The sequence below is a fragment of the Caenorhabditis remanei genome, chromosome III (assembly GCF_010183535.1).
Source record: "Caenorhabditis remanei strain PX506 chromosome III, whole genome shotgun sequence".
In the NCBI taxonomy this organism is placed as follows: domain Eukaryota; kingdom Metazoa; phylum Nematoda; class Chromadorea; order Rhabditida; family Rhabditidae; genus Caenorhabditis; species Caenorhabditis remanei.
The window spans coordinates 1,715,165-1,739,486 of NC_071330.1; the positions used below are offsets into that span (position 1 = coordinate 1,715,165).

General features: G+C 39.3%; 7 protein-coding genes across 7 annotated transcripts; 4 read left to right on the plus strand and 3 right to left on the minus strand.

Annotated features, from left to right (window-relative positions):
• Positions 1-686: 686 nt before the first annotated feature.
• On the plus strand, positions 687-2,286 carry GCK72_008488 (uncharacterized protein; the record flags this gene model as incomplete). Its single annotated transcript, XM_053726852.1, has 4 exons — positions 687-751; positions 1,191-1,536; positions 1,585-1,715; positions 2,082-2,286. The coding sequence occupies 4 exons, from the start codon at positions 687-689 to the stop codon at positions 2,284-2,286; spliced, it is 747 nt and encodes a 248-aa protein (XP_053586429.1).
• Positions 2,287-3,282: 996 nt separating this feature from the next.
• On the minus strand, positions 3,283-4,080 carry GCK72_008489 (uncharacterized protein; the record flags this gene model as incomplete). The annotated part of the gene is made up of 1 exon (XM_053726853.1): positions 3,283-4,080. One exon carries the CDS (start codon positions 4,078-4,080, stop codon positions 3,283-3,285), a length of 798 nt encoding a protein of 265 aa, XP_053586430.1.
• Positions 4,081-8,070: 3,990 nt separating this feature from the next.
• Positions 8,071-9,981, minus strand: GCK72_008490 (uncharacterized protein; the record flags this gene model as incomplete). Its single annotated transcript, XM_053726854.1, has 2 exons — positions 8,071-8,992; positions 9,905-9,981. The coding sequence occupies 2 exons, from the start codon at positions 9,979-9,981 to the stop codon at positions 8,071-8,073; spliced, it is 999 nt and encodes a 332-aa protein (XP_053586431.1).
• A 3,696-nt stretch (positions 9,982-13,677) lies between these two features.
• On the plus strand, positions 13,678-17,512 carry GCK72_008491 (uncharacterized protein; the record flags this gene model as incomplete). Its single annotated transcript, XM_053726855.1, has 4 exons — positions 13,678-13,688; positions 14,402-15,301; positions 16,335-16,496; positions 16,546-17,512. The coding sequence occupies 4 exons, from the start codon at positions 13,678-13,680 to the stop codon at positions 17,510-17,512; spliced, it is 2,040 nt and encodes a 679-aa protein (XP_053586432.1).
• A 699-nt stretch (positions 17,513-18,211) lies between these two features.
• Positions 18,212-19,296, plus strand: GCK72_008492 (uncharacterized protein; the record flags this gene model as incomplete). Its single annotated transcript, XM_003098898.2, has 2 exons — positions 18,212-18,291; positions 18,342-19,296. 2 exons carry the CDS (start codon positions 18,212-18,214, stop codon positions 19,294-19,296), a joined length of 1,035 nt encoding a protein of 344 aa, XP_003098946.2.
• Positions 19,297-20,254: 958 nt separating this feature from the next.
• GCK72_008493 (uncharacterized protein) lies at positions 20,255-21,345 on the plus strand (the record flags this gene model as incomplete). Its single annotated transcript, XM_003098904.2, has 2 exons — positions 20,255-20,334; positions 20,385-21,345. 2 exons carry the CDS (start codon positions 20,255-20,257, stop codon positions 21,343-21,345), a joined length of 1,041 nt encoding a protein of 346 aa, XP_003098952.2.
• A 1,210-nt stretch (positions 21,346-22,555) lies between these two features.
• On the minus strand, positions 22,556-22,886 carry GCK72_008494 (uncharacterized protein; the record flags this gene model as incomplete). Its single annotated transcript, XM_003098946.2, has 2 exons — positions 22,556-22,661; positions 22,708-22,886. The coding sequence occupies 2 exons, from the start codon at positions 22,884-22,886 to the stop codon at positions 22,556-22,558; spliced, it is 285 nt and encodes a 94-aa protein (XP_003098994.2).
• Positions 22,887-24,322: the final 1,436 nt, after the last annotated feature.

Genomic DNA, 24,322 nt, shown 5'->3' on the forward strand with positions numbered 1-24,322 from the left:
CTGAACTTTTCACTTATATATTTTGTCTGGAACGTGAAAATTGACAATAATAAAGTATACTACCGTATTTAGACTGCAAGAATCAATCTAGTTGATAGCTTCGTTAACCTTGATAATAGAGAGAGTTGCATGGAATTCCGACTTCCAACTTCCTACTTCCGGATAAGGAATTTTTACCTCCATGCCACTCTGGCGTCTATTAGAGTACAAACTAGTACGTGGCCGACTATTACAACGTTGGGAAGATGAGGACTGGGTCATGTTTTTATTGCAGATTACTATACTTCTGAAAATTCGAAGAAACTTTTATTTTTGGCGCATATACTACAAATCGTTATAAACGCCACAACTCCGGTTCACCTGACTCAAAAGAAGCCTTCGTGGAAAAGTTTTTCCTGTGCGGCCGTGTAGTCCTCTCGGACAAGATTTTGACGAAGAATGATAAACAAGTAAAATGTTGCATCCTCGCTCCACCGGAATTTTCAAAAATAGAGACACAGAGAACAAAAGGAGGCTGCAAAAAATTAATTTTCCTCCAAATTAAAAAAAAAGTCCATTTCTCCACGTGTTCCATATATCTTTTTTAAAATTTCTCTTCCTATGCTTTTTACCAAATCTTTTTCCTCCATTTATTTCTCAAAATAATTTCAATCGCTAGACAAAGCTGAAGTTGATATTAATCGGAAATGAATCAAAAAGCGACGATGACTTCGATAACGCCACCAGCTGCACAGGCTGGAGCTAATAATGGGTGAGAGTTTGGGGGGAGGAGGTGGACATCTGGATGTGAGGAAAGATGGACAGACAGACTGGAGAATGGAAAAAATCTGTCTGGTGCGCCTTCGGTGCTCTTTTTTCATTTTTCTGACCTAAAACTTCCCCATTCATGCTTATGGTTTGAGAGGAAGAGAAAAAGACATCTGGATAATACTACAGACAGACAGACAGACATCTAGACTAACAGGTGTACAGACAGACAAGAGAAATGACAAAAATACACGTCTGGTGCGCTTCAGACGCGTTTTTTTTAACTTGAAAGAGGAAGGAACCTCTGGATAGTACGACAAACGGACAGACAAACAGTAAAATCGAGAAGGTAAAAGACATTTGGACAAGCAGGTGTACAGGCAGAACCAAAATTTTTCGAAACCGGAACATTTCAAAAACCGTGAAAAATGTTCCATTTCCAGAAAAATCTTGCACCGAATCGAAGACATCGCCTACTCCGACGCCGACACGTTTCCCGAATTCTCGAATCGCGACGGTTCGAAAGAGACGACGACAAATGACAAACACTGGCAACTGATAATGATTCGTGTACCCGAAAATCCCAATGACACTCACATTAAAACTATAAACGACGCAATTACCAACGAGATGCGTGCCACATGGAAGACTCCGCCCACTTCTTTCGTCTACGTCGCTGCTCCACACATTTCGATTCTGAATTTGGCTCACGGTGTGGCGAAGAAACATTTCGGAGAGAAAACCGCGCTGAGATCCAGCTTCTTCTTCTCCGAACCGAAGAATGATAAGGTTGGCGGTAGGGCGCGTTTGCATTTAACAGATTTTCAAAAATTGCAGTTCATGATCGCCAGGGATTCGGAGCTGAGAAATTTGAAGTATGAGGTTATCCTGGGCGCCGCGAGGTTCTCGTGGAATAAACTGGAGACTCGTGGTGACATGGAAAAGAGGATTGAGTCGACGTTGTTTGAGTAAGTTGGGACATCTGGACAAACAGACAGACATATTTTCTTGAATTGAATTGATTTATTGAGATGAAGGGCCAAAAGCCACTAACACAATCACAGTAGAGAACAAACGAAAGCGGTAAGGAAATTAGATTAGTAGGTAGACATGTTAAGAGTGAGATAATTAGAGAAGTCAAGAAGTTTAACATTATTTCTGAAACAACGGGAGGAAGTTTTAACCGGGAAAACATTAACAGGAAGGGAATTCCAACAGGATAATAAACGATTAGGTAAGTATTGAGCACCGAATTTAGAGTTGTTAGACAGGAGAGATCTAATATGGAAAGGGTGGCGTCTTAAAGACTTAAGGTTTGGAAACTTTCTTTCCAGACTAATGCGTGTCCTGCCTAACCTCGTTCTATTCCTTGGCCCCATCGTGTTTGATACCCTCTACGAAATCCTGGAGAAGCAGAAACGGAAATCAATCAATACTGTGAAACCGGGAGTGATCGTCGAGAATTTTAAACGGGAGAACAACAAATGGAAACGTGTTCAGAAGCACGGCGCCACGTCGATCTCGGTTCCGTTGTGCTGAGAGAACCTTTTTTGAATTACGGATTGAATTTTTTATACGAATAAAGATTAGTGTTTAGTGATTGGAAATCAGGTGTGTCCAACAGGAAATGTTGGGAGTTTCTAGGAGAAACTCCATGTAGTCCTCGTGAACAAGTGGATAAAGTTCCATCGTGTTTTTAACGAGCTACTTCGAATTTCAAGATAAATTTGTGGTTCTTAAAACGACACGCGTTTTACAACCTCGCTCTATCGAAATCCCCTTGAAAAATGTCTCTTTTTCTCTGAGTCTCTCAATTTCTCACACAATTTTCTTTAGTTTCGATTGACCATGTAAAATATACAAATTTGCGGCAAAAAAAACCATTGAAAAAATCATTTAATGCGAATTTTTCTTGAAATTCAACATCGTTCGTTGAAAAACCAGGTGGTATTTTATCCGCGCCGTTTGCAGTTTAAGCTCCGCCCACGATTTCCTGCCGCAGTTGAGATTCAGCCCCCGAAAAATTGAAAATTCTGGCGGAAACTTTATTAGTTTGACAGTAGGACATGGTGTTGAATGCTTTGAAAACCGAAATAAGCAAATATAAGTGAACAGTTATTTATAATAAAAGTCATAAATAAGAAAAATTTGGTGCTGCTGCCCCTAATCAAGACTCACCAGGAATAGGGCAGGTAGGCAACAGAACCTGATAATTTATATCTAATAGATTCAGTATTACTTTTAATCAGCGCTTAGTCAGTTATCATTGGTATTAGTGCTATTCCGGGCAGTTCCATACTTGCGACGGGCCGGGCCGGACAAATTTGAAAACTTTTGCCGGTCCGATCTTCAGTACAAAAAATTAATTAAAAATTGGAATTTTTGGCAAAATTTTATTTTCAAATGTACACTCAAATTCTGACTATTAATTTTTGGCGATATTTAAAGAAATGTCAACATTTTTCGAATCCGGTCCCATATTTTGCAAGTATGGGCAGTTCTGACTGCAGACAGCACCAAAAATGTGGGTATCATCTAATCCTCATGCCAAACCACAAACTGGAACTCAATTCCCTCTTTAGTATCAATGACTTGAAGCGTTGCAACTGATCCATCTGTCCCTCTTCTTATATCGATTCCTTGAACGCCATTGAGTTGTTCACCACGATAAAGTTGAATACATTCATCAAATATCTTGTCTCGTGGAAGATTCCTTCTTTCTTCATGTAGAATTCCTTTCAGAGCTATTTCAGCATCAAAACCAGCAACATTTTTAGATTGTATATGTAACAATTCCAGTCTTGGATTGGAACCTTTCAGCCAGTGCTTCAAAAATTGATTCAAGTTCTTGTTTGTGAAATTCTCTGTGGTGATTAACACTCTACGACTATTGATGATCAGTAAGTCATCCAAAGGGAAATTTTCCCAAAGTTGATCTACACGTCTAGATTGTAACTTGAGGATGTCGTAGTTTTGAATCAATATCTTCTGTTGCTCAGATTGACACAATTTGAATGGATTCTGTGAGACATGGAGCTGCTTGGCACTTGGAAATTTTTGAAGGATTCTTAAGAAATAGGTCGGAGAGAATGTTCTAGTAATATTCAGTGCTTTGATATCAATTCCATTGACGAATGCATCGATTGTCTCCAATTCCAAGTGATCCTCAACCACATTGAAACAAATCTCATCTAATTTCGAATAGTGCATCACTTGGAACAAGTGATCTACCCACTGTCTCATACTGTATCCAGGTCTTTGCCAATATCCTTCTCTCCTGTATATCGGTCCATCATAAATCACTTCCACAACTTCCGGTGGATCTATTATCATTCTTCTTTCCTCCACTGGCTTATCTTCATAAAATTCGAAAGTCAGATCTGTATGGTCTGTGAAGCGAACGGATATTTCGATGGAATCTTCAATGTGTACGTGGAAGGATTGGAGGTGGAAGTGGAGGGATGTGATAAGGGATTTTGTTGATTTCGAGCAGAGGGAGATGGAGATTCTGAAACATTAATTAGGTATGCACAGGTAAAGCGCTGTAGGTGAGTGGTAGGCGAGCGGTAGCTGAAGGCTCGCTGGCAGGCGAATAGGATGCGAATGGTAGGCGAACACCGCAAGTAGGTGAATGGTAAGTGAACGACAGCTTTGTGTTTTGGGTGGAAGCGGTGGTAGCTGAAAGGAAGGCGAGCGATAGTCGAAGAGCGGCGATAGACCAACCGCAGCTAAGTGATAGTTTAATACCGCGGAAAAGTGAATGATAGCTGAGTGATATTCGAATACCGCGATAAGTGAATTGTTGCGGAATGATATTTTCTGTTACATAGAAGAAAAACATCTTGGTTCAACGTATCTAATTTGACAGTTTGTAACTGGAATGAAATAATCAAGTCCGAAAACAGCCTTTGACCTAATTGCTGTAAATTTTCACGTCTTAATTGTCACTATTTCCAGACCATGTCCTTCTTCTCTTGAACCCTCTAACGCATTCTCCATATTCTCTGAAACTCCAAAGCGAGTTTTCAGATAATTGTTGTTGCTCATTATGAAACAAACTTGGTCTTCCAGTTTCTTTCACGTGGTAATCAGGAAGTTTTCAGTTAACTTATTCTGTGAAGATACCGTAACCCAAACTTTTTTGGAGAAGACTTCCAACGTTTCGAGAATAATTCATTCTATCCCGAAATCAATAAAAGAGTTTTTCAAACAGACTACGTGAACTCGTTCATACTTTAGAATTCTGTAATTCTTCTTTATACGTTATGGAACTGAACGGACAGCAGACGTAGCGAGAGGGTTCGTGTGAGAATGAAACTTGGCCAAATGCATGTAGTTATTCTATTTTTTATAAATATCATCTCAAATTGTCGTTTTAGTTCAAGTATTCATCCATTTTTATCAGTTTTTGAGTTTTTAACCCTTCAAAACTCAATTTTAGAGAATAAGGCAACCACGCTCCATTGACACGCATTAGAGAGAAGAGACGCAGACACTGCGGTTGCGTTGGAGTTTTGAAAATTAATTTTTTCTTGTTTTCTCGCTTATTTCTTCTGTTTTTCACCGATATCTTTCAATATTTTGTGCTTTTCTGACAAATAGAACTACGGCAGAACTATTTTTCAAAAATTCTTCACGAAATATTGTGTAAAAAATATATTTTAAATGAAAATAGCTGCGCGTACTGTCGAAAAAATAAAGTTTCGACAAGGATTTCAAAAAAAAATTTCGCGGGCTGGAACACGCAAGCGCATAAAGTTCTGGGCGGAGCTTAAACTGCAATCGCCGCATTTCTAATTTCAGTTGTTTTTTTTCAAATTAAGAACCGCGCCGCTTGCAGATTTAAGCTCCGCCCAGAACTTTATGCGCTTGCTTGTTCCAGTCCGCGAAATTTTTTTTTTTGAAATCCTTGTCGAAACTTTATTTTTTCGACAGTAGCAAAAATTGAGAAAATGTAAAACTGGGAACTGCGATTCTACTAATCTGGTTATTTTTAGTTCTAATCGGAAGCTTAATCATTTTTCAGGTGGATCGGTAAGTGAGGTAAGTTAGTTTTCGAAGAATTAAAAATAACCAGAGACGAGCGATTGACAAAACCGTATAGTGCATAATTTTCGATGTTAATTTCTGACTGCTAACAAAAACCTTTGACGAATTTCAACTATTTTTTATCATTCCTGAAGTCAGGTGAAAATGACATGTTTGGTTGATTTTAATTTAGTCGAAAACTCTGACTTTTCGCTCGAAATCTGCCTTTTTCGAAAAAAAATTACTGAAACAACTCTAAAAATGCGTTAAATCTTTCATTTTATAAGAATTTAGCCAAATCTCTAATTGTTTTCTTATGTTAAAGTGATTAAATTTATCAGTTGTCGCATACAATTTCAAACGTTTGTCTCAAAATTCTCAATTTGGGTCGAAAACTGGCACTTCAGTCACGATTATCATTTTCAAGTCAAGAAAGAGTTGAAGGTGCAAATTTTCCATTGAAATCTTGTTAATTCTGCCGTAGTTCACGTTCAGGAAAAGCCAAAATCATTAAAGAAATACTTTGATCACTAAAATACCTCATTTTGTGTATTAATAGAGCAATTTAGAACAAAAACAGTGACTCTTAACTTTTTTCGGTGTATTCGCTTTTATTAGTAACACATTCTGAGAAATTTGAGTTTCTGGAGTATTGACAACATGGTGAAAAACATAAGAAATAAACGAGAAAGGAGAAGGTGACTGAATGGCTGGATAAAGGGAAGAGAGAACGAAGGAATGGAAGTTTCAGGTTATTTCAGATATTACAAAAGGACCCAAGGAGCGAAAAAAGCAGGAAAGTGTGCTAGAATTGAGTAATATTTATAGGGAATATTCTAAAATAAGACCCAGAATAGAGGGGAACCGCTGCCCAAAAATTGAAAAATGGAGCGCTGGTAGCTTACTGGTAGGCCGCCCACAGACGTGTGCGTTGTTCCCCCTTCGCCTGCCAGCGGTCGGCAGTTAACTTACCGCTCGCCTATCGCGCTTTACCTGTGTAGAGGAGTTATGAAAATCAAGATTACTTCATTTTTAGTGCAAAACTTCAACTGAATTGAAAAACAAGTGCGGCAGAGGATCGTGGGCGGAGTTTAAACTGCAAGCGGCACAGATAAAGTTCCACCCGATTTTTAAACTTTTTAATCGATTAAACATCAAAAATATACAAATATACCACAAAAAACGTGTAAAAACATCGATTAACCTACGAATTTATCCTGAAATTCAATGTTGCCCGTTAAAAAATCAGCTGGAAGTGTGCCCGCGCCGCTTGCAGTTCAAGATCCGTCCACAATCCCCTGCCGCATTTCCGTTTCAGTACGATATTTGTCACAGAGTAGGTCAGTGACATAGAACTCCCCAAGACATTTTGGTATATTTTCCAGCTCATGTCTTCAAGTTTAGAGCAGCAGAGTCCACTCAAAATTTTTGACTTAAAAAATCAACTTACAGCTCCATAGTCTCCATATTACTAAGAACATTCTTTTGAGCCCTGTCCGGTAGACGGAATAAAGGAAAATGGGATACGATCTCATCCTTCATAGAGAAGAAGACTAAATGGAAAAATGGGTAAAGGTGGATGGTGAAGAAAGAGGAAAGGCGCATGCGATAATTGGTCTTTTTGGAATACAAGGACCGTCGGCCATCTGTTATCGGGTTGAGGTAAACGACAGCTCATTAGAAGAAAAGGGATTGCCTTCCATAATAGCAACCGGATTCAAAAAAATTGCACAACTTTTTCACAAAATATTTTGAATTTTTTCGAAAAGTTTATAAAAATAGTCAAAAACCTATGTACGTTTGTGCTTTTATCGATATTTTATCTACTCAAAGTTCGGCCCCGGGACGAGGTGGGAGTGTCGTTGCCGAATTTCGATTTACGGCGGTTCTCTACAGTACTTTACCCATGAATGATTATAAAAGTACGGTAATAGCAACGAGACCCACTCCGCGTCCCCTGGCCGAACTGTGAGCGAGCAGTTAGCCATTGGTGAATGGGCAATAGAGGTTATTGGTGCTATCGGGGTAGGAAGGATTTTTTGTTTCACATCTCCTGCTTCCTGTAACTCTAATTCGCATATTTTGAAAAATCTCAATCCCGAAATAATTTAAAACAATTTCTCTATTTTCAGATGCTGTTCAAACCAGATTAGCCACGGATCGAGTAAGGATCGAAACTGTTACTAATTACTGATAAACTGTTTCAATTAGAAATAATTTATTGAAAATACAGATGATACGTTTATAATTAATACAATCAAAGGTTTTTAAGAATAGGTAATTCCATTTTTCAAATTATCGAACAGTCATCCAAATTGATGCAAACTTCCTGACTGATTCAATTGCCAATGTCGCAACTGTACCATCCCATCTTTTAATTTCAATTCTGACGTGTTCAGTGTCTGGTTCCATTTCATCCTCATCCTCATCATCATCGAATATCAAATGGTTTATCACTTCTACCTTATGATCTATTCCTTTCAATAATAGATTTAATTCAAAATTGTGTTCCAAGTAACATACAAAATCAGCACTTTCTAATCGAGGGTTCGATCCTTTGATCCAATGTTTCAGGAATCGATTCAACACTTTTTCCGTAAAAGAAGCCGGGAAAAACATTGCGTGAGAACTATTAATCGTCAACAAATCATCCAATGACAGTGTAGTATTTTCGAAAAACCTCAAAGTCGTATAGTTTCTCATCAAGATTTTTTGAATCTTCTCTTCATTCCCCTTGTACACAAATCGATTGATATCTAGAGTTTCACAAGTTTTGAATGCATTCCAAATTCCTTTAACATCCTCAGCAGAGAACTCAAAAAAGTCAAGAGCAACAGTGTCTACTCCATCAAATGTTTTTTCCAGAGAGCTTATATCATATTGGTTGGTTGCTAATTTACATTTCTTGATTTTTGAACAATTGAACACTGATAGTAAATGATCTAGCCAATCCTTCATTTCGAACTCCTCTTTGTGTAGTTTGTACCTCTTATTGTTGATTATGACGTCAGCAAATCTTGGTGGAGACAATTTTCTTTTTATCTGATTATTACTATTGTATTGTCTCTTATAGAATGAAAACCTCATCTCCCACTGATTCCCATAAATCATAATGCTGATTTCGTAGTCCCCAATGTATACTTCAATCGGTTCAGATGTGAAGTTAAGCGATCTAACGAGTTGTCTGGCTCTGCTGGAGATCAATGAGAATTCCAGTCTGTAAAGGAATCGGGTATTTAAAGGTTATTATATTTTCATATCATAATGTATCCATTTCGGCGAGTTCATTTCTATACTTCAAGAATTTATTAATTCGGTGCACAACGCGCTGAAAGCGAGGGCCGGAAAGTTTGGTCGTTGAGAAGGCCGTGGCCTAGAAATTCTACTTCGGCCGCGTTGATTTTTAATTTTTTTTTTAAATTTGGTATTTTCGATAATTTTTGTTGTATTTCTTCAATAAATTCGATAGAATACGGCAGATATTGATAGAAAAACACTAAAACTATAGAAAATAACCCTAGAAAAAGCAGCATACAGATAAAACCTTCTTTACCGAAGTGAAATTTCTAGAGCATTCTCGCTGATCAAACTTCCCGTTAGTTTTTTCAGTATTCTGCTATTTCAGGCGTTATTTTCGATAGTTTTTAGTGTTTTTCTATCAACATTTTTTTGTTTTATATAAAATTTATAGAAGAATACAATAAAAATAATCGAAAATACCTTCCAACTTCTAGCGCCTAGTTTTCTTCGGTCATTTCACCGACCAAACTTTCCGGCGCAAGCGTTTTGCAGATTGAGCAGCAAATTAAAATTCTTGAAGTATGAAAATGAACTCGCCGAAATGCATACGTTATGGTATAAAAATATCATAACTGACCACAATACGCCTTTAAAATTGATTAATGTGTTCAGATGGCTGCGAGACGTAAGGTCCACAACGAGAAGTTTTGAATTTTCTTTGAGTTGCGTGTGCGTCGCGTTTTTCATCGAAAGATACGACAAACATATGCTAAACTTGAACTTGGCACTCAGCCAAGTCTGTTTTTGGCACCGTGCCAACCGCTGAGCGACGGAGCGCGTTTAGGCGACCTTGGGTCGCGCACCCCTGTAAGTGTTTAAAAAAACTTACAACTTCAGTAAACTGAATCTTTGTAAAATCATCAGAATAATAAAATCAGGTAGACATAGAAGGAGAAAATAAAACATCTTCTGTACTGAGCCTCTTCGCGGCGAAGAAGATCAACAGATGTTACACTTCTACAAACCCGGCGAATTCGTCACGCCGGGAGTGAAACATCTGGCCAAGAAGTACAACGTCTCACGCAGGTCAGAGGTAGCGTCGAATACTCTCTGTGACCGGGCGGCTTTAGCATTGGTTTAGCAGACCATAATAAAGTAACTAGAGACACCCAAACCGCTCAAAACAGCACCAAAACCTGCCTCAGTCCTCCGCACTCGGCCTCTGCAACTGTTACGGTAGATTCAGTAGCACGTCGAGAGAGGCGAACTAATCCCGGGGTTATGGATGTCTACCACTTAAAAAGGACAAAGTTAACCCGGCCAAAAACCAGAAAAACCGATCTAAGAATATGCACTTTTAACTGCAGGTCTGTCGCCACAGACAACAGACTTGCAGAACTACTCGAAGAGACAAATCGCATTAAATACGACATTATTGGTCTCTCAGAAACAAAAAGATCCGAAGAAGTGCATATGACAAATCGGGACGGAACCGGCGTAATACTTGGAAAACGCAACGACTCTTCTGTATCTGGCGGTGTAGGATTTATAATTAATAAATCCCTTATGCCAAAAATAAAAGAGATAAAGATAGTAAATCATCGTATCGGATATCTTACACTACAAGTGAACAAGAATCAGTACACTATCATTCAAGGCTATGCACCCACCGCCGATTACGAAGAAGAAGACCACTCGAATTTCTATGAAAATCTAGAAGACGTGTACAAGTCATGCAAGAGCAGATATAAAATGGTCATAGGAGACTTTAATGCCAGAATCGGTGAAAGGAAAGGAAACGAAGTATTCATTGGCCCACACTCCATGGAAAACAGAAACGACAGTGGAGAGAGACTTGCCACGTTCTGCGAGGTCAATAGAGTATTCCACATGAATTCGCAGTTCATAAAGCCGACTCATCGACGATGGACCTACATCAGTCCCGACAAACAACACAGGCACGAGTTGGACCACATCCTTGCCAACGGAAAATACATCACCGACGTCTCAGTTGTTCCTTCATTCACAAACGGCAGCGATCACCGTATGCTTCGAGCAAATGTCCACATAAACGCAAAACAAGCCAAGTTCGAACAAGTGAAAAGAAGGAAGCCGCCTAGAAGAGTCCTAGACCCGACTGCAGCGTTACTCGCAACAGAAAATCTTGACTCTTGCGAAGATCAAGATATCGATAAAGAGTACGACACTCTTGTACATGTTCTAAAGAAAGCGCAAGACGCTGCAGTGACTATTCCAACCAATCACTCTAGAAATAGACTGAAGGACAGTACGCGACTGCTACTGTCGAAAAGGAGATTCACAGACAGATCAGACCCCAACTTCAAGACCCTGTCTAAAGAGTGCCGACAAGCGGTAAAGAGAGACCATGAAAACTTCGCGAAGGATAGACTTCTAAATGCAGCAAACCAGAGAAAGAGTCTGAGAAAGGTCGCAAGAGACATCAATGAATATCAATCATACATTCCATGTCTGTTATCAGGAGAGACAGGAGAAAAGCTCACTTCAAGAGAGAAAATGGAAATCGAAGTCAGACGCTTCTACTCAAACCTGTTTGCAACCAAACAGTCAAAAGCGACAACCATCATTCCTCAACAAACAAAAGCACTACCTCCATTCCTTCCAGAAGAAATCCAACACTCCCTGAACTCATTCCAAAACGGTAAAGCAGCGGGAGAAGACAAGCTATCAGCAGACTTCCTGAAAAGTTGTCACTCCTCCGTTCACAAACTTCTAGCGAACAAATTCTCACGGTACCTTCAAGAAGAAAAAGTTCCAACAAAGTGGAAATCGTCAAAAACAACTCTAATATTCAAAAAAGGAGACAAAGAAAATCTAGAAAATTATCGTCCGATCTGCCTGCTTCCTGTACTTTATAAAATCTTCACGAAATGTATTCTGAATAGAATCCGGAAGTCACTGGAAGAAGCACAACCGGTCGAACAAGCAGGATTTAGAAGATCCTTCTCGACGATTGACCACATCCATTCAGTGCAACGACTGCTGGAAGTAGGTCGAGAATACCAAATACCAATCACAATGGTATTTATCGACTTCAAAAAGGCATTCGACACGATCGAACCCACTGCTCTATGGGAAAGCCTGAAGACTCAAGGGATAGACTCTGGATACATAAAACTCCTAAAAGAGTGTTACAACGATTGCTCCACCACAATCACACCTTTCTATAACCCAGTCAATATTCCCATTACCAGAGGTGTCAGACAAGGTGACCCCATTTCACCAAACCTTTTCTCTGCCTGTCTCGAATCGGCCTTCCGTCGAATGTCATGGCCACATCTAAAAGAAGACAAAGAGGACTACGACAACTCCCCTGGTATCAGAATTAACGGCAGAAACCTAACTCACCTACGATTCGCCGACGATATCATTCTCATCTCGAAAACTCCACAAATAGCGGAAAAAATGCTACAAGAGCTGGTAAACAGTTGTGAAACAGTCGGTCTAGAAATAAACGCGAATAAAACAAAAGTGCTGCGGAACAAATTTGCGTCAAGTCACCAAATACATGTCAGAAAAAACAACACCATGTCAGCAATTGAAGATGTGGAGGAATACGTATACTTGGGGAGACTGCTCAATACAAAAAACGATCTAGAGCCAGAAATTCACAGAAGACGACGATCGGCATGGGCTGCACTCAACAGTATAAAAAACACAACAGATGCCCTGACGTGTCCGAAAATCCGAGCGCAACTTTTCGACTCCATTGTTCTCCCCGCACTGACATATGGATCAGAAACATGGACTTTCACTAAAGCTCTATCCGAAAGAGTAAGAATAACACATGCCGCACTGGAACGTAAACTCGTCGGAATTACCCTCACGGAACAACGAGAGAAAAACCTCCACCGAGAAGATATAAGGAAAATGTCCCAAGTGAAAGACCCTCTTGTCTTCATAACGAAACGAAAGTTAAGTTGGGCTGGCCACGTGATGAGAAGAAACGATAATCGGTGGACAACGCTGCTTCAAGAATGGATACCCAGAAATGAGAAAAGGCCAGTAGGAAGACCACCAATGCGATGGGCCGACTCCCTGAAGAAAGAAATCTCAGTGCGACAAGGAACTCAATTGATCGAACCTTGGAGCACAATCGCCAAAGATCGGAAAAAATGGATAGCTGTGATCCGCGCCCACACCAACTGAGCGAAGAACGGATCGACTAAGTAACTAAGTAACTAAGTAAGTTTCATGACGAATGAATGAGCAGGGGGATTGCCAGCCGTAGATGCGATGATGTATTTACCTAGAGAGGTGTCCCCAAGTGTGATTTATCTAGATTAGGGTGACAAGTATATTATCCGAGACGGGTTTAGGGCAGAGTCTTCTGGGAAACAACGATAGGAAAGGATTTCTCAGGTTCTATACATGCGATCCGGGCCCGATCCGGGGAAATGTTCAGCAAATGGAATTCAAAAAGGTCTACTTCCAGAACACTTAACACGGACACTCAAGTACAAGTTGAAAATTTTGAGCTGGTTTTGAATCTGGTATCCAATTCATCCACAGAGCTGTAGGAACCGAGATAATTGAATATATTCAGACAAAGCTCCTTTATTTAGGGGAAATTGGTCACTGGGTGTGGCTGAAGCAAGGTTCAGGTTTCAAAATCGAAACACAATGATCCTAAGGTTGGCAGCGGGTGGCTTATCATTCTTTCGAGCTCTCGTCAGAACCGAATGACACGAAAATTGGGCAACCATGCAAATACATGGCCACCAGCACCTCCAAATTGGTTCAAAATCACCAAGAGGCAAGGTCTGTGGCAGAGTTGCATGGAATTCCGACTTCCAACTTCCGACTTCCGGATAAGAAATTTTCATTTCCATGCAACTCTGGTCTGTGTACGGCCGGCTGTGGATTGAATCAATATATAATTGCCCCACGGCATTTCTGACAACATTGCCAACCGCTAAAGATACAAATCTGTGTGTACCGTCCATCACAGCGGGCCTCATCACCCCAAGTCACCATTTCATCTAATCGATCGTCTACATATAGTGTGACGTGGCAGTACACAAGACCTCCTAATTCCCCAGTCCGTCACTCATCCCTCCATTCTATCGTCATGAACATACTCTATTCTCTCCTTCTCCAGCTACCCGATTCGATTATCCGAAAAGTTATACAAAAATTCGATTGGCCAAAGTTGTAAGTTACTTATTAGCTCGGCACAGTTTTTACAACTGCGCTCCACCGAATTTCCATTGAAAAAATGTATATTTTTCTCTGAGTCTCTCAATTTCGCACACAGTTTTCTTCGGTTTCGGGTGAAGCGCGGTTTTAAGAAGCTTGCCGTGCTAATTTACACCCGAATTATGAAATTTCAATCAAAATATTTTAGAATCACCTTCTCCCTCTACTCTCCCAAAACCCGGGAACTTGTGAGGTCACTCAACTTCAAAGCTGACAGTTTCAAGGTGCATATCGGGAACAAGATAAGCATCTGGATAGCCTACAAATATCAAAAAATCGATTTGGATTTCTTTGCCAACCGGGGTGAAAATCAGGAGCCACGCGTGGAGCTGGAGCCACCCGGATTCACAGAGCTATCGATTCCAGATGGCAGACTTAAAATCTATAAAAAAGAATACGAGATGAAAGATTGGGTTGATCATTTCCTATATATCTTTCACACCTCGAGAATCATGGAGCTGCAACTGAGCAGTAATCGATATGATATAAACTCGCTATACAAGAATTTCGACAAAGTCACCACTTTAATTTGTAGCCTCGAAGATAGAGACATTTACACCAGGGAGTTTATAGAGACTTTCAAAAATGTAGAGAATCTTTACAATGCTGGACGATTTCTATACGAGGGGAAGGAAACTGACTGTCATCAGATTCTAATGAGAAACTACACCTGCCTAGACTTTTTCCACTCGACTACATTGGGATTGGATGAGTTGCTCATGATAAACAGCATCAACTGCACGTTTTTCTATGAGTCTTTCACTGAGAAAGAGATGAACATGTTTCTAAAACACTGGATTAAAGGGTCGAACCCTAGACTGGAGTGCCTATTCACTCATAGCAAACGAGGAGTCGGAAGTGATGAAAAGTGTCTGTTGAGAGGGATTGAGTACACGGAAGCACCTGCGTCAAGGGAGAAGATATTCAATATCAATGATGTGCCACCGGAGTCTTATTTTGTTGAGGGAGGAGTTGATATCAAGAGAAAAGATGGGAAGATGGCGACACTTATTATCAGTTACACGGAGACGAGTGTGCCGGTCCAGATGTTTGTGTGGCAGTGACTATTCTTATGATTTTTTAATTAATTGCTCTTAATACTGTGAAAAAAACAAAGTTTGGCCAAGGATTTTCAAAAAAAAATTTCGCGCCCAAAACACTTTAGTGCATTTGTGAACTAAAGTGTTTTGGGCGCGAAATTTTTTTTTGAAAATCCTTGGCCAAACTTTATTTTTTTCACAGTAATACTTTTCTATTGTAAATGTTGACTTTGTTGGTAAATAAAGATTCTTGAAGGAAGACTGAAGTCATGGATTTTGCAGATGGGCTGTGCGAAATTTTTTTCGGTTTTTTCCATACCTGCAAATTGGGCCGACACGTTCCCGTTTCGCGTAACTCGCTTCAAACCGAGTTTTATGAGCTGAAAAATATACGAAAATGTAGATCTCGACGAGTTCTATGCCTGTGCCCTACTACGGGCCGAATGGCTCTTCGTTATGTTGCCGCGGGCCGGGAAAAAGTGCCAAGAAAACGCGAAAATGGCCAAAAAAGCCATTCTAGCCCGGCCCGCGACATATTAACGAATAGAAATCCGGCTCGGAGTAGGTCACGGATATAGAACTCGTCGAGATCTACATTTTCGTATATTTTTCAGCTAATAAAACTCGGTTTGAAGCGAGTTACGCACCGGCCCGTGTCGTCCCGTTTCGGCCCGATTTGCAAGTATGGTTTTTTTTGGTGGTTTTCGGATAGTTTTCGATAAAAAACCGTTAAAAACCGTTGCGACGCTCAACGGTTGGCACGGTGCCAGAAAAGACTTGGCAGAGTGTCCATTTTAAGTTCTACGTTTATTTGTCGTATCTTTCAATAAAAACCGCTACGCGCACGCAACGCGACTCGGAAAATTCAAATCTTTTCGTTGCGGATCTTACGCTTTGCACTGCCCAGTTCCCACTGGTTCAGTCGATGTGCAGTCCATCGTCCTCCTTTACACTCTAGTCAGTCATAATCTGCTTGCCTAATTTCACAGAGTTATTTCACAGGGTCATTCTTTGTCTAGACCCTCTATTTATTGATTTCAGAGAGAACGCGCGCATTCTACAGCAGCACACCGCCTCATCACCGTCGTCCTTCTCATTGATTCCCATCATCTCTTCTGCAGTCATGACGTCTTTTTTCCCTCTCCTCAACCTCCCTTCCGAAGGGATTCTCCACGTGCTCAAATCAATGGATTATGGAGAATTGTAAGTTTTCATTTGGCTAAATCTCCTAAAACATATTAATTAATTTCAGCATCAGTATCTCATTACTTTCCGAAAGAGCAAAGCGAGCCGTGGAATCAACGAACTTGCATTGTAGAATGTCATCTGCTGTCATATCCAATCCGATTAGGTTATCTATGACTTTTTACAAAGCACACGTGGATTTGAGGTTCACAATGGATGAAGTTCGAAAGAATCGAACAAATGATTTTTTGTCATTGCCGAAAAAAGTGGAAGTGGAATCGAAAATTTATAACAATACACCAGTAAAGGAGGTAGAATTGAGTGTGAATGGACTCAGCCTCAAGAAATGGTTCAATCATCTCAAAGCAATTTTCCATTTTTCCAAGTTATATTGCCTTCAATTGAATGAGAATGTGTCCCGTTTTGATATCAACGAGCTGCGGACCATGTTCCATATCTACGATACACTCTATATCTTTAGTGATAATGGATGGGATGTGAAATCAATGTTGCAACATTTCTCGTCTAGACGACTGGTGTTTGATAATGATGTTTTTAAGAGACTGGAGAATCCGTATCAACTGTTAATTCAAAATTATGATGAACTTGGGATATCGCCAGAATTAGATTCACCAAATACCTTGGAGTTGGATGATTTACTGACCATAAATAGTAAATCAATAAATTTCTATAGTTTAAACTGGGCGGAGAAAGAAGTCAACAGATTTCTCAAACATTGGGTGAAAGGGTCTAATCCCCGAATGGAAATGCTTCGCATTGAGTTTTTCTCACCAGAACTTCTCAACAAATGTAATATTTTCAAAGGGATTAAGGGCAAGGAAGTGCCTGCTGATCATACGAGATGGTTCAAGTCCTACGATGAAAAAGTCGAAGCTGTCAAAGGAGGATTTGACTTCTATAGACGTGATGGGACAAAAGCTACAATAGTTCTCGGGAAGTATGGCATCAATATGGTGGAAGTGTACGTCTGGTATCCACATCGTGTGGGAAAGGCGGAAGAAATGGAAGACTAATTCAATCTTGCTGTGGTTCACGCTGAACGTTCCAAAGTCACAGGTGGATATAATTTCTATGGAAAAGATGGAAGTAAAGCAACGCTGACAATTCGTCCATATGGCGGAACTGGATTCATCATTACTCTCTTTCATAATCTTGATTTTTGTTTTTTATGTGTTTGTTCAGCTGGACTTTTTATAAATAAAATTTATCTCTATTATATCTCAGAACTCAATAACTTAACGCACGGCCCGTGTTAAACCAAATCCGCAAGAAAACACTATCTCTCACGTAAAAACCAGAGTTGCCCGGAATTCCGACGTCCGAGTCCCCGGGCTTTTTTTCACTTCCGACTTCCGTTTAAAAAATTTTACTTCCGACTTCCGACTTCCGGATAAGGAGTTTTACTCCCGATTTCCGTCACTCCATAGCAAGTCAATTGTGTTTCTCCAAGACAGTAACCTTCCCCTGTTTCCCACTTTCCACTAGTTTTGACCTTCTGTAAGTCGATGCGTACTCCATCGTCCTCTTTCACACCCTAGTCAGCCATAATCTGCTTGCCTAATTTCACAGAGTCATTTCACAGAGTCATATGTTATTTTTGTTTGTCTAGACCCTCTATTTATTGATTTCAGTAAGACCGCGCGCATTCTACAGCAGCACACCGCTTCATCACTGTCTTCCTTCTCTTCATCCCCATCATTCCTTCTGTTGTCATGACGTCTTCTTTCCTTCTCTTCAACCTCCCTTTCGAAGCGATTCTCCACGTACTCAAATCTATGGACTATGGGGAATTGTGAGTTTTCATTCTGTTTGTTGTCAAAAAAACATATGACTTAATTTCAGCATCGCTATTTCATTACTTTCCAAAAGAGCAAAGCAATCTGTGGAATCAATGAATTTGTATTGTAGAAAGGCATTCGCTTTCATATCCAATCCCATTAGGTTATTCATGTACTTTGACGAAGCAGGCGTGGAATTGAGGTTCACAGCGGATAACGTCTCGGAAGAACAAACGAGTGGTTCTTTGTCATTAACGAAAAAAATGGAATTGGAAATATATATTAATAGATTAGTAAAAATAGAATTGAGTATGATCGAAGTTTGCATTAAGAAATGGTTCAATCATCTCAATGCAGTTTTCCATTTTTCCGAGTTGAATTGTCTGCAATTCGGTGAGAATACATCCCGTTTTGATATCAAAGAGCTGCAAATCATGTTCTGCAGCTACGATGTACTTCGTATCTCAAGTGATAATGAATCTGACTTGAAATCAATTTTGAAACATTTCCCAACAAGACGACTGTTCTTTGATAATGATGTTTTTAACCACCTGGAGAACCCATATCCAGTATTAATTCAAAATTATGACAAACTTGTGATTGATCCAGACATGGAGTCACCAAATACCTTGCAGTTCGATGATCTACTAATCATAAACAGTAAAACAATAGAAATCTATAATATGAACTGGACGGTAAAAAAAGTCAACAGATTACTGAAACATTGGATAAAAGGGTCTAATCCCCGTATGGAAAGACTTGCCATTCATTTTTTCTCACTTAAAGTTACTAACCTATTTGAAATTTTGAAAGGAATCAAATACGTGGAAATGCCTGCTGAGCATACGAGATGGTTCAAATCCTGCAAGGGATTCGAAGCAGTTAGAGGAGGACATGACTTCTATAGATGTGATGGGACCAAAGCGACATTGACTATCCCGGCATATACCACTCACATGGTGGAAATGTACGTCTGGTATCCACATTGTGTGGGAGAGGTGGAAGAAATGGAAAACTAATTCAATCTTGCTATGGATGACTATTTGGTCATACGACGGAACTGGTTTCAGAATTTCTCTTCATGTTGGCACTGATTTGTTTTCGCATGCTTGTTCTTTGTTTAATTTTTTGTTTTTTATGTGTTTGTTCAGCTGGACTATTCATTAATAAAATTTGTCTCTATTATATCTCTGAATAACTCAACGCACGGCCCGGTTAAATCAAATCCCTGAGAAAACACTGTCTCTTACGTAACAACCCTGAAATTATTGGCCGATTGGTTTTCTACACTCTTTTTCTGTTTGGTAATGAATTAGAGCCTGTTTTTATTTGTAATTTTGTTACAAGAAATAGTAGGCAGGTGCGCTCGAAAGATGAAATCTCGGTTAACGTCGTCTCTTTTTCCTCAATGATATTTTCATCCGACAACCTCATTTCTTAAAGTTTTATGTATGTATATGAATAAAGTTGGCATGTTGTTTCTTTAAAACACGTATTACATCAATTGCAATCAGAGTTCAGCGGGATTTAGCTCTCCGCCCCCCCCCCCTTTCCGCTTTTCGTCATTTCGTAAATTGTTTTCCGCTCGATACTGATTTCAATTGACGATAAGCTAAACTTATTAAGAGCATGCGCACTACTATTGGTCCCACCGCAATCATCTTTCGTTTAGTCCTTTCCAAAGTGTCACAAGCCTTCCACATCCAATTGCCTCTCTCCAAGACAGTAACCTCCCCCAGTTTCCCACTTCCACCAGTTTAGACCTTCTGTCAGTCGATGCGTACTCCATCGTCTTCTTTCACACTCTAGTCAATCTACTCTCCTAATTTCATAGAGTCATTTCACAGAGTCATATGTTATTCTTGTTTGTCTAGACTCTCTATTTATTGATTTCAGAAAAACCGCGCATTCTACAGCAGCACACCACCTCATCACCGTCTTCCTTCTCATTCATTTCTCCTCATCCGTTCTGCAGTCATGACGTCTTCTTTCCCTCTCTTCAACCTTCCCCTCGAAGCGATTCTCCACGTGCTCAAGTCGATGGACTATGGAGAATTGTGAGTTTTCATTCTGTTCGTTGTCTTAAAAACATATGAATTAATTTCAGCATCAGTATATCATTACTTTCTAACAGAGCAAAACGAGCCGTGAAGTTGATGAACTTGAAATATAGGTATTCATTCGCTGTCATATCCAATCACATTAGTTTAGTCATGAATTTTGACGGAACACGCGTGGAATTGAGGTTCACAATGGATAAAAAACGAGAAAATCAAGCAAATGATTCTTTGGCATTACCGGATAAAATGGAATTGAGAATTTCTACTAGCAGACCACTCAAAAAATGGATTGGGAAAGGAGGCTGCATTAAGAGATGGATCACTCATTTCAATGCGGTTTTCCATTTTTCCAAGTTGTATTGCCTTCAATTCGATGAGAATGCATCCCGTTTTGATTTCGAAGAGCTGAAAACCCTTTTCTGTAGCTACGACGAACTCCGTGTCTACTGTAAAAATCAGTCGTATGTGAAATCTATTTTGAAACATTTCCCTACGAGACGCCTGTCGTTTGAAAATGATATTTTTAATCTCCTGCAGGATCCTTATCCAGTGTTAATTCAAAATTATGATGAACTTGTTATTGAACCATTACTTTACTCACCAAATAGAATGGAGTTGGATGATCTACTGATCATAAATAGTAAAACAATAGAAATCAATAATATAGACTGGACGGGAAAACAACTCAATAGATTTCTCAAACATTGGATCAAAGGGTCTAATCCCCGAATGGAAAAGCTCAGCATAGAGTTTTTTTTCACACTAGAAGTTTCCAACAAATCCGATATTTTAAAAGGAATCAAGTGCATGGAAATGCCTGCTGAACATACAAGATGGTTCAAATCCTCCCACGGAGTAATCGAAACAGTCACAGGAGGATATGACTTCTATAGATGTGATGGGACAAAAGCGACATTGACTTTCCGGAGTTTGGGCATTTGTAGTAAGTTGGAAATGTATGTCTGGTATCCACATTGTGTGGTAGAAGTGAAAGAAATGGAAAACTAATTCAATCTTGCTGTGGTTTATGATGAACGTTCAGAAGTTCAAAATATCTCTTTATGTTTGGCATTGATCTGTTTTTGCATACTTGTTCTTTCTTCAATTGTTTGTTTTTTAATGTCCTTGTTTGCCTGAACTTTTCATAAAAGAATTTTCCTTATATTTTCTCGTTGAATAACTCAATAAATGGTCAGGGTACACCAAATCCGCAAGAAAACACTATTTGTTACGTAACACCCTTAAACTGCTGTTTAGGTAGAAGTGATTGTTTAGTGGAAGAAGTTCCGACAAGAATTTTCAAAAAATACAACTAAAAGATTGAAAACGTCGATTAAAAAACGAATTTATCTTGAAATTCGATGGTGGTAGGGACAGCTTTTTCAACAGTAATTTATTAGACAATAAAACAGTATTAACAATAGAATAAGGGAAACTCAAAACTAATACTCATAAAGTAAATCTCCCCAGTGAATGGAGATTTTGGATTGAGTGATGTGGTTTGTGTGGTACCTCGAACTTGTGTAATTAAATTATTTATTTAAGAGAGATAAATATAAGAAATAAGATAACACTAAAGAGTTAACAATGAATAATATCAATAAGGGTGCAAAGGTATAGAATATAAAGGGAAAAAGTAAGAAAAGAAAAGAAGCAAAGCTTCTGTTACATAAGAATGAATGAGGGCGCAAGCGTCTCTGGTAAAAGGGGCGGTACAGACAAGCGGGGAAGGAAAGAACTTAATAAAAGTATGATTCGATTTGATATAGTTGTTTTCGATAGATAAGAGATTTTCTTTGTTATTAAATTCCTTTTCGATGACGATAAGGATGTTCGGTGTTTAGGAGTTTAGGATGAAAGGATAAAGTACAATAATGAAGAAATTATACTAAAAAGAGACCCGAATCGGGTTCAACTCACAAAACTAAATCAATTCGTTTGGTTTTACCTCTAGATCACTATTACCCATATTGCCTTTGCTACAGCAAACTCCGAATCGTTTGTTCATGTGTGGATCGCCTTCAAATTCTTGGATCGGAAAATTTAAGTTGCAGCCTTTTCTGCAACTGTCTTCATCCCGAAAGTGCGCCTTGAAAGACTTCCTGCCGTTCGTAGTCATATACGAGTTGGCACACTGCATGGTAGTTCCCGGGTCGGACGGGGCACCGGAGGTCGACTGGTTTGTCTTCGATACCGCTCGAGTTGTAATTCCTGCATTTTATGAACTGGGAGCTCGGGCTACATCCAGTCCTTGATTTTCCGGTGTGACACACATGATCTTCAGTCGCCCTTCTGGAGAACACGTTGCAAATTCTGACAAAACTCTGAAAATTGTACATTTAATGAGTCAAAAGAATAATTTTATCAAACCTCATGTTGTAGTACCCGCTGAGCCGAGTCGGCTTACTTTCATTCTTTGGACACGGTATCATGGCGCAGAAATGATCCGCCTTGACATTGCCATCACTGACAGTATTTGTGCCTACATTCGTGAGGTGCTGCATTCTTGTTGGTGTAGGATGTGGTGTAATCACACCGGCTTTATCCATCACCAGGTCCTGGGAAAAACTTTTCAGTTTCATAAATACACAAAATAATTTCTGGAAATATTACTAGCATATTCACATTTTATAGAACTGATAGCTTCGATTTATGAAATTTCTGTCTAATAAAGTGTGTTCCAGTAAAAACACTTTTTATTTTTCCTCTCCAAAACTTTGAAAAAAGGGAAATTGTGAAAATGGCAATATATAGGTAAATTTTTTAATTCTTAGGTGACATGACTCCAGCCAATGTGATAAAATAGTGAAATAGCTCAGTTTCACTGACATTGACCGGAAAAATTATATTTGTTTTAGAATTACAGATGTTTTAGAATTACAGAGGGCAGTACTTTAAAATGTCAAAAATAATTAAACATATCTGATGAAGTTGCCGAGCAGGCAAAGAGGACAGAAGAGAGACATCGTCTCATCTTCTCTTTGGCCACTACCTTGTGCACCTGGCAGGTATCAGAGCAGATTATGGAATCACGTACCGATTTCATACCTCCATACGACTATGCGCGGAAGATCGGGCAGCAGTTCAGCGTGCTATTTTGGCCTTTTCTTTTCTTCGATGAATTATCCACGCGTGAGTTGAATAATGTAATGTCAAAAACTCGCTGATATCTCTTCATACTATCTGGTTCTTTTCATGACCGTCGGATGTTGAAGCTTCCAATTCCAAACATTTATACAATCAGGTGTCGGTTTGATCTTTACGACTGCCATATCGGAGGTGCCGACGCGATGTTCTTTGGGAACGTTGTACTGCAAATGTTGTGATAAAAACGGAATATTGACGCAAAATCGATTTTCATAAAAATATGATTTTCAGCTATTTCATTTATCTCAAAAACGGGCGGAGCTTCCAAGCTCACTTTTGGGTTTAAAAATTCAATTTCCATAGTTTTATAGACTAAAAACTTCAAATTTTGGACTCAAAAAATCAACCCCCCATACCAACGGGGTATTATTGAAGAGTTGGGGGAGGAATTTTGATTCGAAAACGATTAAACAGCTGTGAAATTTCATGTTTTCTAGAAAAAATAGTTTTGCTACAATTCTAACGTGCTAATTTAAAAAACAACTGAAGCACGATTTCTCTAGTACAAAATTTCAATATAAAATCGCCAAACACTACATATTTTGCTTACTACCTGTCATATTTTTCTATCAGAAAACGTCTTCATATACATAAAATTGTAACCCACCTCATTGAAATTCCAGTCAAAAATAAAAATAAAAGCATTAGAACTAAAAAAAAATCAAGAATTTCCAGAAGGGAACATTCAAAATAAAATGGGGTAGAACAGCAATCGGCCGCTCAAATGAGAGAATGAATGAGAAAGAAGAAGAGGGAATGAGAGAGACAAGAATGTGTCGGTTGATCGGAATCTTTTAGGGTTCAGTTCTGATAAAATTTAAAAAAAATCAAGTTTAAA